The following is a 12,955-nucleotide window of genomic DNA, read 5'->3' as shown; positions in this document are numbered from 1 at the left end:
CATTAGTGTATCGCCCACCTGGACCTTACTCCGAGTTTCTGACCGAATTCTCTGATCTCTTGTCTGAGTTACTGCTGACTACTGATAAGGTCATTGTACTAGGTGATTTTAATATTCATGTTGACCATGAAAATGATAGTTTAAACATTTCCTTTAGCTCTATTCTAAACTCAATTGGGTTTTCACAAAATGTCCATGGAGCCACTCACTCTCATGGTCACACTCTTGATCTGGTTCTAACATCTGGTATTGAGACTGATAAGCTCAAAGTATTTCCTCAAAACCCTGTCTTGTCCGATCACTTCTTATTAACCTTTGAATTCACTTTATTTGATTACTCACTGACCAAAAATAAATTCTACTATAGTAGATGTTTATCAGACAATAATATTACAAAATTTAAACAATCAATTGAATCAATTTTTTCCCCTCTACCATGTGTTAGCATGACTGAGAGTCCCCCTTTAAGCCTTACTCCTGCTCAGATTGATCAACATGCTGATACTATAACAGCTTCAATGCGTACAACCTTGGAGAATGTTGCTCCCCTAAAGAAGAAGAAATTAGGTAAGATTATGAAGGCTCCCTGGTTTAATTCCCAGCTTCGACCTCTAAAACAGGCATCAAGGCGTTTGGAAAACAGATGGCGTTCATCAGGACTAGAGGAGTCTCACTTAACCTGGAAAGAAAGTTTAATTGTATACAAAAAAGCCTTACGTACGGCAAGAACAGCTTATTATTCATCATTGATAGAGGAAAACAAAAACAACCCTGGGTTTCTTTTCAGCACTGTAGCCAGGCTTACTAGGAGCCGGAGCACTGTGGAGCCATGTATTCCTTTCTCACTTAGCTGTGATGATTTCATGGATTTTTTCAGGAATAAAATTGACACTATTAGAGATCAAATCCACAATACTCTTCCTTCTACCTATAATGTTGAGCCTGTTGTGGTCTCCGAAGCATCCTTAGAACCAGGATCTGACTTGTGTCTAAATAGTTTCTGTCCTGTCCAACCCTCTGAATTAACTAAAATAATAGCTTCATCTAAACCATCCACCTGTATCTTAGACCCTCTCCCAACGAGCCTCTTTAAGGACATTTTCCCTTTAATTAATACATCACTACCAAATCTTATCAATATGTCTTTAGTGGCAGGATATGTACCACAATCATTTAAAACTACTGTAATCAAGCCTTTACTTTAAAAGCAATCTCTGGATCCAGAGGTGATAGCAAATTATAGACCTATATCTAACCTCCCGTTTATGTCCAAAATTCTGGAGAAAATAGTTTCAGCTCAGCTACATGCCCACCTGAGCAGAAATAATTTATGCGAGGAGTTTCAGTCAGGATTTAGAGCTCATCATAGCACTGAGACAGCATTGGTGAAAGTTACTAATGACCTTCTTATGGCCTCAGACAAAGGACTTGTGTCCGTACTTATCTTGCTTGATCTTAGTGCTGCATTTGATACAGTCGATCATAACATTCTGTTACAGAGACTAGAACAGGTGGTTGGAATTACAGGTACAGCATTAAGCTGGTTTAAATCATATTTATCTGATAAACTTCAGTTTGTTCATGTAAATGACAAGTCCTCCTCACAAACTACAGTAAGTCATGGAGTTCCTCAAGGTTCTGTACTTGGACCAATACTCTTCACGCTATATATGCTCCCTTTAGGCAAAATTATTAGACAGCATGGAATAAACTTTCATTGTTATGCAGATGATACTCAGATATACTTATCCTTTAAACCAGATGAAACAAATCAGCCCAATAGGCTACAAAATTGTCTCATAGACATAAAGACTTGGATGTCTAGAAATTTTCTCCTCTTAAACTCAGATAAGACTGAAGTAATTCTCGTTGGATCTGAAAAACTCAGAGCTAAATTTTCCAGTTTTGTAATGAACCTGGATGGCATTACTTTAGCTTCCAGTGCTACAGTGAGAAACCTTGGAGTAATATTTGACCCTGACCTGTCCTTTGGTCCACATGTTAAGCAGGTTACTAAAACAGCCTTCTTTCATTTACGTAATATAGCCAAAATTAGGGACATTCTGTCTCAGAGTGATGCAGAAAAACAGGTTCACGCTTTTGTTACTTCAAGACTAGATTACTGTAACTCTCTATTACTGGGCTGTCCTAAATATGCCCTGAAAAGCCTTCAGCTGATCCAGAATTCTGCAGCCAGAGTCCTGACCAGAACCAGCAGGAGAGATCATATTTCTCCAGTTTTAGCCTCTCTTCATTGGCTGCCTGTTGAATCTAGAATAGAATTTAAAATCCTTCTCCTTACATATAAAGCCCTCCACAACCAGGCACCACTATATATCAAAGACCTCATTGTTCCTTATATACCAAGTAGAGTACTTTGTTCACTGACTGCAGGCTTACTTGTGGTTCCTAGAGTCTCAAAGAGCCGAGCAGGAGGCAGAGCCTTTGGTTATCAGGCCCCTCTCTTATGGAATAAGCTCCCAGTTAGTGTTAGGGAAGCAGACACCCTCCCCACCTTTAAGACTAGGCTGAAGACTTATCTTTTTGATAAGTCCTATAGCTAGGGATGGTTAGCATCCCTTAGTTATGCTGCTATAGGTTTAGACTGCTGAGGGACATTTCCTGATACACTGAGCTTCTTTCTCTTTATCTCTCTCTTTTACCCCCCCCCCCCCCCCCCCCCATAACAGTGTAGCATCATTAACATGTATGTCTCCTGTCTCAGCAGGTCTCCCTGGCCGGGAGTAGCAGTTCCTGTTGTCTGTTGTCTTTCTGTCCTCTTCCCCCCACACAGCAGAGGCAGATGGCTGCCTGTCCTGAGCCGGGTTCTGCCGGAGGTTTCCTTCCTGTTAAAAGGGAGTTTTTTCCTTCCCACTGTCGCCAGTGTGCTTGCTCAGGATGGGAGATTGAGTTGGACTCAACTCAATCTGTTGGTTTCCTTATATAGGCTGTTATGAATTGGCCTTCATTATGTTTTCCCCTCTGTCTGTAAAGCGTCTTGAGATGGCATTGCCGTGATTTGACGCTATATAAATAAAGTTGAATTAGTGGTCTGAATCAGTCTAAACTGGGAGCGTTGGGATTTTTATTGTAACGATCTTCTTCTTCTTCTTCTTCAGCCAGTAAGATCAACACCTACCCTGCCCACAAAGGAAGCCGCCCCCCCCGCCCTGCAATGCCTGGACTCCACCACAGCCAGTCAGACAGGTAGGGAACCACCTGGTCTGGAACCACCAGGAGCCTCATTTATCCACCTGAGCGTAGCATCGATGTCTCCAGGCGGCGTACGGACGGAAAACTGGACATGCGGCACAAAGAAACTTCCTGATGTACAAAGCAGCACGTCCCACGTCTGTTTCCTCCATAAATCAGGATCAACAGGAAGTTTAACACGGTGAGGAAACATCTGGCCACGCCCACATGTTGCCCATAAAAGGTCAGGCCGACGCCCTGATAAATATGAATCCATCTCATTTCCATGACGGTTCTGCAGGAAAAAAGAGGAATTTTGTGGAAAATGAGGAAGAACTTCTAACAGATAAAGCTGTAAAATGTAAAAGTATTTTATCTGGTGGAGACGGGATGGACATCACCACCAGCAGAAAGACAGAGGAGGTCAGCAGGGGACAGATGCTGTCAGCGTCTCATCAGACCACCGGACTTATCCAGAAAGGACAAATAAAGTGGTCAGACAGTAAAATGTAGGGAGAGAGGACATCTTGGTCCACCTTGTCCCACCTTGTCCCCCCAGCAGGCGTGTCCTGGCAGAGGAGGAGGTGCAGGAGACGGAGACATGAAGACAGAAATGAGACTAAACTTGTGAATAAATGAGAATTGTCCACCTCTGATGTGTTGCATCACTTCTAGACGTTTGGCAGCAGTTTGGTTCCAACATGATGGTTGGAGGTCGGGGACAACAGCGCTGGTCGCAGCTGAACGGGACACGTTACCATTTAGTAGCATGTTATGTAGCGTCTCCATGATGGATGTTCTGCTTTGTAAATGGGGAAGTTTTTTTGCGCTGCATTTCCTGTTTTCCGTCCGGACGCCGCCTGGAGTCAGCGATGCTACGTACAGCTTGATAAATGAGGCTCCTGGTCCCACATTCAGAGCCCATCTGGTTCTGGTCCAACCAGCAGGAGAGCCTTTCAATGAAAGCCTTCTTTACGAGTCCGACATGATGAAGTTTCATGACCAGTTCAGTCCGGCAGGAAAAACCCAGGACTCCACACGTTCATTTCAGTCTCCATGCGTACATTTCCACACGTGTGTGGTATTCCTGAAGCGACCAGCTGCTCTGCACGGACGTATTCTACATGCTTAGACTCTCCTCTCTGCTGCTTCTCCACAGTTTGCCTCCCAGTGTTCCTGCTGCAGGTAATCTGCCTCACAGACTGCACTCAGGTAGGAATCTGATCTTCATCCCACATTCCTCCTCATGAACCTGCTGACATGGAACTCTGCAGAGCAGGTCTGCTGGCCATCGTTCTGTGTTGTCATCAGGATGACAGCACCTCCTCTGTGTGTCTGCAGCATTGGCTGAACACCGGAGCAGCTCTACCGGGCCAGACAGACCGCCGCTTCCTCCTCTTTCCACCAGTGGCTTGCCAGAGGTAAGACACAGCCGTCCTAAAGGTCTGCTTCGCCTGAACCCCACAGTTCAGGTTTCACACCTGCTTCCAAAACAAAACTTTCCAAAATCCCCCAAAAATTCAAATATTTTGCCGTAAATGTAAAAAGTTTTGGAGGAAGGCGGAAAAGTTGTGTGATGTTGCCGAGTCTGACCAGCAGGTGGTGCTGTAGCAGCTCACCATGACTCCATGTGTTTGTGCAGGACCTGGACCGGCGCTGGTACGTCGGCAAAGTGACCCGCGGTCAGGCCGAAGCGTGTCTGAAACGAGTCCACAAGGTAACGGCATGTCAGAGTTCTGTTAGCGCTCCTGCACAAAGTCTGACTCAGAATCTCTGTTCTACCGCTGAGACTCATTCAGGTTTTTAAATTGATCATTTATCGGTAAAACAAAATAAGGTTGTTAGCTTGGTAAAGGCTGATCTCCGTTTACCTGTTAGGATGGGGCGTACCTGGTGAGGGACAGCATCCGGCAGCAGGCCAACCAGCCCTTCACCCTCATGGTCTACTACCAGGACAAGGTCTACAACATCCAGATAAGGCAGCAGAACCAGCAGTACCAGCTGGGAACTGGACTCAAAGTCCAGGAGGTGAACACACACACAAACACACAACATTCGCTCCAACCACCAGAATTTTCTGTTTCTTTAGCATGCTGTAGGTTATTACAATGTTTGAATCAGTTACAATAATAATCCAGTAGAGGGCGGTAATTAGTCTTCATCCCATAGACTGTACATAAAAAGGTGGGCGGAGCCTCCAAGATCTCATCTGTAGGTTTCTGAAGAATTGAATGGAAGCTCTTTGGACGGTTCCTACTGTCGCAGTCCTGGCAGCATCGCCCATGTTGTCTCTCTTGGAGATACAAAAAAGAGCAAAGAGGTGGCGCTAAGAGGGAGGATGTGGGCGTGGCAGTGGATGATTGACATCAAGCCAAAAATGACATGCCTGTAGCTAAGAGCTAACTCAGCTAACCCGGAGCTAACAGAGGTTAGTTAGCAAAGGCTAAGTCATGCTGTTTACCAGCTAAAAACCGCAGTTGTTCTACACTCTCCCTTCTTGTAGCAGGACATCAGATACCTGTCAATCAAAAGCATATGCCCCTAAATGGGCCAAATATTAAGATTACTTCTAGTTCGTACAAATTTAACTCCGCCCACAGTTGTCAAGCAGATATACCTGACCTATTTAAGTTAAAATCTTTTAGTCAGGCTGTAAACATGTTTATTCCTGCTGTGAACTTGTTTATTCCTGCTGTGAACATTTTTATTCCTGCTGTGAACGTGTTTATTCCTGCTGTGAACGTGTTTATTCCTGCTGTGAACGTGTTTATTCCTGCTGTGAACGTGTCTATTCCTGCTGTGAACGTGTCTATTCCTGCTGTAAACGTGTCTATTCCTGCTGTAAACGTGTCTATTCCTGCTGTGAACGTGTCTATTCCTGCTGTAAACGTGTCTATTCCTGCTGTGAACGTGTTTATTCCTGCTGTGAACGTGTCTATTCCTGCTGTGAACGTGTCTATTCCTGCTGTAAACGTGTCTATTCCTGCTGTAAACGTGTCTATTCCTGCTGTAAACGTGTCTATTCCTGCTGTAAACGTGTCTATTCCTGCTGTGAACGTGTCTATTCCTGCTGTAAACGTGTCTATTCCTGCTGTGAACGTGTTTATTCCTGCTGTGAACGTGTCTATTCCTGCTGTGAACGTGTCTATTCCTGCTGTAAACGTGTCTATTCCTGCTGTAAACGTGTCTATTCCTGCTGTGAACGTGTTTATTCCTGCTGTGAACGTGTTTATTCCTGCTGTGAACGTGTTTATTCCTGCTGTGAACGTGTCTATTCCTGCTGTAAACGTGTTTATTCCTGCTGTGAACGTGTTTATTCCTGCTGTGAACATGTTTATTCCTGCTGTAAACATGTCAATTCCTTCTGTAAACGTGTCAATTTCTTCTGTAAACGTGTTTATTTCTGTTGTATACGTGTCTATTCCTGCTGTAAACGTGTCTATTCCTGCTGTGAACGTGTTTATTCCTGCTGTGAACGTGTTTATTCCTGCTGTAAATGTTTATTCCTGCTGTGAACGTGTTTATTCCTGCTGTGAACGTGTTTATTCCTGCTGTAAATGTTTATTCCTGCTGTGAACGTGTTTATTCCTGCTGTGAACGTGTTTATTCCTGCTGTAAACATGTCAATTCCTTCTGTAAACATGTCAATTCCTGCTGTAAACGTGTTTATTTCTGTTGTATACGGTAGAGGGAGGTAGTTATGGTGTTGATAAACAGATGTACTTAGATGCAGTTTTTGTGTTTACAGTCCTTCCCGTCAGTCAATGACATCATCGGCCACTATTCCCAGTCTCCTCTGCTCCTCATTGATGCCAAAAACCGAAGCGCCAGCCAGCAGAACCAGTGTCTTCTGTCCGACCCAGCTGGGTACTGCATGACTGGCCAGACCTGGTCCTGACCAGACTGAACTGGATTTGGAAACATGATGTACATTAATCTTGATGCTTTTTGTTGGATGACGCTCGTTTTTCTGGTCCCTCCTAAACAAACTATCTTTATTTTGGGAATGTCTTGCTTCTGTCCTATAACTTCAATAAAAGCTTGTTTCCAGGTCTGTCTGTCTTATGGTTCACTGTTAACACGTCAGCATGGAACCCACAGCAGCTGTACTTTAAACATATCTTTGGTTTCTGGTTCTACCAACCAGGAATTAAAGCCACAAGCGGTGATGAAGATCCTCGCACCATGGTGCCGCTTGGCCTATTGGCACCGCCTCCCCTGGCAACTTCCTTCCCACCTCAGGTGCAGCCGGACTGCACTTCAGGCCATTTAGGCCATGAAAAGGGTCACTTCCTGTCACCAGGGGGCAGGGCTAACTTATAATCTAATTATTGACGTGCAGATATGTGAAGGATCTTACGGGTATCCTGACGAGCATATTCGGTGCAGGTTGGTTGTTCTTTGTGGGACTTATGTCAATTGGTTCTTTTCCCTGCATCACGTCAACTTTGAGACCGCACCTCTCCTAAACTATATCCCACATTAGAGAAAATAACACAACATGTAAACACATCTCCTGAACATCCTGACCAGTTTCTGGCTCAGTGGGATGAAAGCCCAAGGACAAGTTAAAATGGCCGCCTTCCTGTCGACTTTTCACCATGACATTAAGAGTATTTGTTGTTCGCCCTCTCATGTAGATCATGTGTATGAATTTTCATAAAGATTAATGACATGCAGTGGCGGGGCACCTAAAATAGATGGCGCTCTCGTTCAGCTTTGCCCGAACAGTCTCGAGCACCTCAAAATATGACATTTTTCGCATTCCCTTGGGAGGGGAGGTGCACAAAATTTGGTGACTTTTTGAGCATGTTCAGGCCTCCAAAAAAGCACCTTAAGTGTCCGAATAGAGATAATAAACATTGCAAATACAGTCAGCCTTCGCACCGCCAAGGTGTTCGGGCCGAAATATTGCCGGGGAGACAGGCGACTCCTGTGGTCATGAGCTATGGGTCTCGTATCCAGGCGGCTGAAATGAGTTTCCTCCGCAGGGTGGCCGGGCTCTCCCTTAGAGATAGGGTGAGGAGCTCGGGACCTCCACCAGACCATCAGACCTCCACCCAGACCTCCACCCAGACCTCCACCCAGACCTCCATCAGACCATCAGACCTCCACCTGATCTCCATCAGACCATCAGACCTCCACCCAGACCTCCACCTGATCTCCATCAGACCATCAGACCTCCACCCAGACCTCCACCAGACCATCAGACCTCCACCCAGACCTCCACCTGATCTCCATCAGACCTCCACCCAGACCTCCACCCAGACCTCCACCAGACCATCAGACCTCCACCCAGACCTCCACCTGATCTCCATCAGACCTCCACCCAGACCTCCACCCAGACCTCCACCTGATCTCCATCAGACCTCCACCCAGACCTCCACCTGATCTCCATCAGACCATCAGACCTCCACCCAGACCTCCACCCAGACCTCCACCAGACCATCAGACCTCCACCCAGACCTCCACCTGATCTCCATCAGACCTCCACCCAGACCTCCACCTGATCTCCATCAGACCTCCACCCAGACCTCCACCCAGACCTCCACCAGACCATCAGACCTCCACCCAGACCTCCACCTGATCTCCATCAGACCTCCACCCAGACCTCCACCCAGACCTCCACCTGATCTCCATCAGACCTCCACCCAGACCTCCACCCAGACCTCCATCAGACCATCAGACCTCCACCCAAACCTCCACCTGATCTCCATCAGACCTCCACCCAGACCTCCACCCAAACCTCCACCTGATCTCCATCAGACCATCAGACCTCCACCCAGACCTCCACCCAAACCTCCACCTGATCTCCATCAGACCATCAGACCTCCACCCAGACCTCCATCAGACCATCAGACCTCCACCCAGACCTCCACCCAAACCTCCACCTGATCTCCATCAGACCTCCACCCAGACCTCCACCCAGACCTCCATCAGACCATCAGACCTCCACCCAGACCTCCACCCAAACCTCCACCTGATCTCCATCAGACCTCCACCCAGACCTCCACCCAGACCTCCACCTGATCTCCACCCAGACCTCCACCAGACCTCCACCCAGACCTCCACCCAGACCTCCATCAGACCTCCACCCAGACCTCCACCAGACCATCAGACCTCCACCCAGACCTCCATCAGACCATCAGACCTCCACCCAGACCTCCACCTGATCTCCATCAGTCCTCCATCAGACCTCCACCCAGACCTCCACCCAGACCTCCACCAGACCATCAGACCTCCACCCAGACCTCCACCTGATCTCCATCAGACCTCCACCCAGACCTCCATCAGACCTCCACCCAGACCTCCATCAGACCATCAGACCTCCACCCAGACCTCCACCTGATCTCCATCAGACCTCCACCCAGACCTCCACCCAGACCTCCACCAGACCATCAGACCTCCACCCAGACCTCCACCCAGACCTCCATCAGACCATCAGACCTCCACCCAGACCTCCACCCAAACCTCCACCTGATCTCCATCAGACCTCCACCCAGACCTCCACCTGATCTCCACCCAGACCTCCACCCAGACCTCCATCAGACCTCCACCCAGACCTCCACCAGACCATCAGACCTCCACCCAGACCTCCACCCAGACCTCCATCAGACCATCAGACCTCCACCCAGACCTCCACCCAAACCTCCACCTGATCTCCATCAGACCTCCACCCAGACCTCCATCAGACCTCCACCCAGACCTCCATCAGACCATCAGACCTCCACCCAAACCTCCACCTGATCTCCATCAGACCATCAGACCTCCACCCAGACCTCCATCAGACCATCAGACCTCCACCCAAACCTCCACCTGATCTCCATCAGACCTCCACCCAGACCTCCACCCAGACCTCCATCAGACCATCAGACCTCCACCCAGACCTCCACCCAAACCTCCACCTGATCTCCATCAGACCTCCACCCAGACCTCCACCTGATCTCCACCCAGACCTCCACCAGACCTCCACCCAGACCTCCACCCAGACCTCCACCAGACCTCCACCCAGACCTCCACCAGACCATCAGACCTCCACCCAGACCATCAGACCTCCACCCAGACCTCCACCTGATCTCCATCAGACCTCCATCAGACCTCCACCCAGACCTCCACCAGACCATCAGACCTCCACCCAGACCTCCACCAGACCATCAGACCTCCACCCAGACCTCCATCAGACCATCAGACCTCCACCCAGACCTCCACCCAAACCTCCACCTGATCTCCATCAGACCTCCACCCAGACCTCCACCCAGACCTCCACCTGATCTCCACCCAGACCTCCACCAGACCTCCACCCAGACCTCCATCAGACCTCCACCCAGACCTCCACCAGACCATCAGACCTCCACCCAGACCTCCATCAGACCATCAGACCTCCACCCAGACCTCCACCTGATCTCCATCAGACCTCCATCAGACCTCCACCCAGACCTCCACCAGACCATCAGACCTCCACCCAGACCTCCACCTGATCTCCATCAGACCTCCACCCAGACCTCCATCAGACCTCCACCCAGACCTCCATCAGACCATCAGACCTCCACCCAGACCTCCACCTGATCTCCATCAGACCTCCACCCAGACCTCCACCAGACCATCAGACCTCCACCCAGACCTCCACCTGATCTCCATCAGACCTCCACCCAGACCTCCACCTGATCTCCATCAGACCTCCACCCAGACCTCCATCAGACCTCCACCCAGACCTCCACCTGATCTCCATCAGACCTCCACCCAGACCTCCACCCAGACCTCCATCAGACCTCCACCCAGACCATCAGACCTCCACCTGATCTCCATCAGACCTTCACCCAGACCTCCATCAGACCTCCACCCAGACCTCCACCCAGACCTCCATCAGACCTCCACCCAGACCTCCACCCAGACCTCCACCCAGACCTCCACCTGATCTCCATCAGACCCCCACCCAGACCTCCACCAGACCTCCACCAGACCTCCACCCAGACCTCCATCAGACCTCCCCCAGACCTCCACCTGATCTCCATCAGACCTCCACCCAGACCTCCATCAGACCCCCACCCAGACCTCCATCAGACCTCCATCAAACCTCCACCCAGACCTCCACCTGATCTCCATCAGACCTCCACCCAGACCTCCATCAGACCTCCACCCAGACCATCAGACCTCCACCCAGACCTCCACCTGATCTCCATCAGACCTCCACCTGATCTCCATCAGACCTTCACCCAGACCTCCATCAGACCTCCACCCAGACCTCCACCAGACCTCCACCCAGACCTCCACCTGATCTCCATCAGACCTCCACCCAGACCTCCACCCAGACCTCCACCCAGACCTCCACCTGATCTCCATCAGACCTCCACCCAGACCTCCACCTGATCTCCATCAGACCTCCACCAGACCTCCACCCAGACCTCCACCTGATCTCCATCAGACCTCCACCCAGACCTCCATCAGACCTCCACCCAGACCATCAGACCTCCACCTGATCTCCATCAGACCTTCACCCAGACCTCCATCAGACCTCCATCAGACCTCCACCCAGACCTCCACCTGATCTCCATCAGACCTCCACCAGACCTCCACCCAGACCTCCATCAGACCCCCACCCAGACCTCCACCAGACCTCCACCCAGACCTCCACCCAGACCTCCATCAGACCTCGCCCAGACCTCCACCTGATCTCCATCAGACCTCCACCCAGACCTCCATCAGACCTCCATCAAACCTCCACCTGATCTCCATCAGACCTCCACCCAGACCTCCATCAGACCTCCACCCAGACCATCAGACCTCCACCCAGACCTCCACCTGATCTCCATCAGACCTCCACCTGATCTCCATCAGACCTTCACCCAGACCTCCATCAGACCTCCACCCAGACCTCCATCAGACCTCCACCCAGACCTCCACCCAGACCTCCACCTGATCTCCATCAGACCTCCACCAGACCTCCACCCAGACCTCCATCAGACCTCCACCCAGACCTCCACCTGATCTCCATCAGACCTCCACCCAGACCTCCACCCAGACCATCAGACCTCCACCTGATCTCCATCAGACCTTCACCCAGACCTCCATCAGACCTCCACCCAGACCTCCATCAGACCTCCACCAGACCTCCACCCAGACCTCCACCAGACCTCCACCCAGACCTCCACCAGACCTCCACCCAGACCTCCACCTGATCTCCATCAGACCTCCACCAGACCTCCACCAGACCTCCATCAGACCTCCATCAGACCTCCACCCAGACCTCCCCCAGACCTCCACCAGACCTCCACCCAGACCTCCACCAGACCTCCACCCAGACCTCCACCCAGACCTCCACCTGATCTCCATCAGACCTCCACCTGATCTCCATCAGCCCTCCACCCAGACCTCCACCAGACCTCCACCCAGACCTCCACCTGATCTCCATCAGACCTCCACCCAGACCTCCATCAGACCTCCACCAGACCTTCACCCAGACCTCCACCAGACCTCCACCCAGACCTCCATCAGACCTCCACCCAGACCTCCACCCAGACCTCCATCAGACCTCCACCCAGACCTCCATCAGACCTCCACCCAGACCTCCACCCAGACCTCCATCAGACCTCCACCCAGACCTCCACCCAGACCTCCATCAGACCTCCACCCAGACCTCCACCCAGACCTCCACCCAGACCTCCACCTGATCTCCATCAGACCCCCACCCAGACCTCCACCCAGACCTCCATCAGACCCCCACCCAGACCTCCACCAGACCTCCACCCAGACCTCCATCAGACCT

The 12,955-nt window shown here is 50.3% G+C and overlaps 1 protein-coding gene across 1 annotated transcript in view; it reads left to right on the top strand.

The window, feature by feature from the left end:
* lcp2a (lymphocyte cytosolic protein 2a) overlaps positions 1 to 7,090 on the top strand; it is a gene marked incomplete at its 3' end in the record, with an annotated part of 45,428 nt that extends 38,338 nt beyond the window's left edge. The window contains exons 16-21 of the mRNA XM_079247221.1: positions 3,120 to 3,207; positions 4,352 to 4,404; positions 4,534 to 4,613; positions 4,835 to 4,909; positions 5,071 to 5,220; positions 6,941 to 7,090. Coding sequence (XP_079103347.1) covers positions 3,120 to 3,207; positions 4,352 to 4,404; positions 4,534 to 4,613; positions 4,835 to 4,909; positions 5,071 to 5,220; positions 6,941 to 7,090 — 596 coding nt within the window. The remainder of the gene's footprint in view (positions 1 to 3,119; positions 3,208 to 4,351; positions 4,405 to 4,533; positions 4,614 to 4,834; positions 4,910 to 5,070; positions 5,221 to 6,940) is intronic.
* Between the last annotated feature and the right edge of the window lie 5,865 nt (positions 7,091 to 12,955).

This window comes from Telmatherina bonti (genome assembly GCF_933228915.1).
Source record: "Telmatherina bonti genome assembly, chromosome: 10".
Lineage (NCBI taxonomy): Eukaryota > Metazoa > Chordata > Actinopteri > Atheriniformes > Telmatherinidae > Telmatherina > Telmatherina bonti.
The sequence above is the reverse complement of the archived record's forward strand: the minus strand, read 5'-3'. Positions and strand labels throughout refer to the sequence as shown.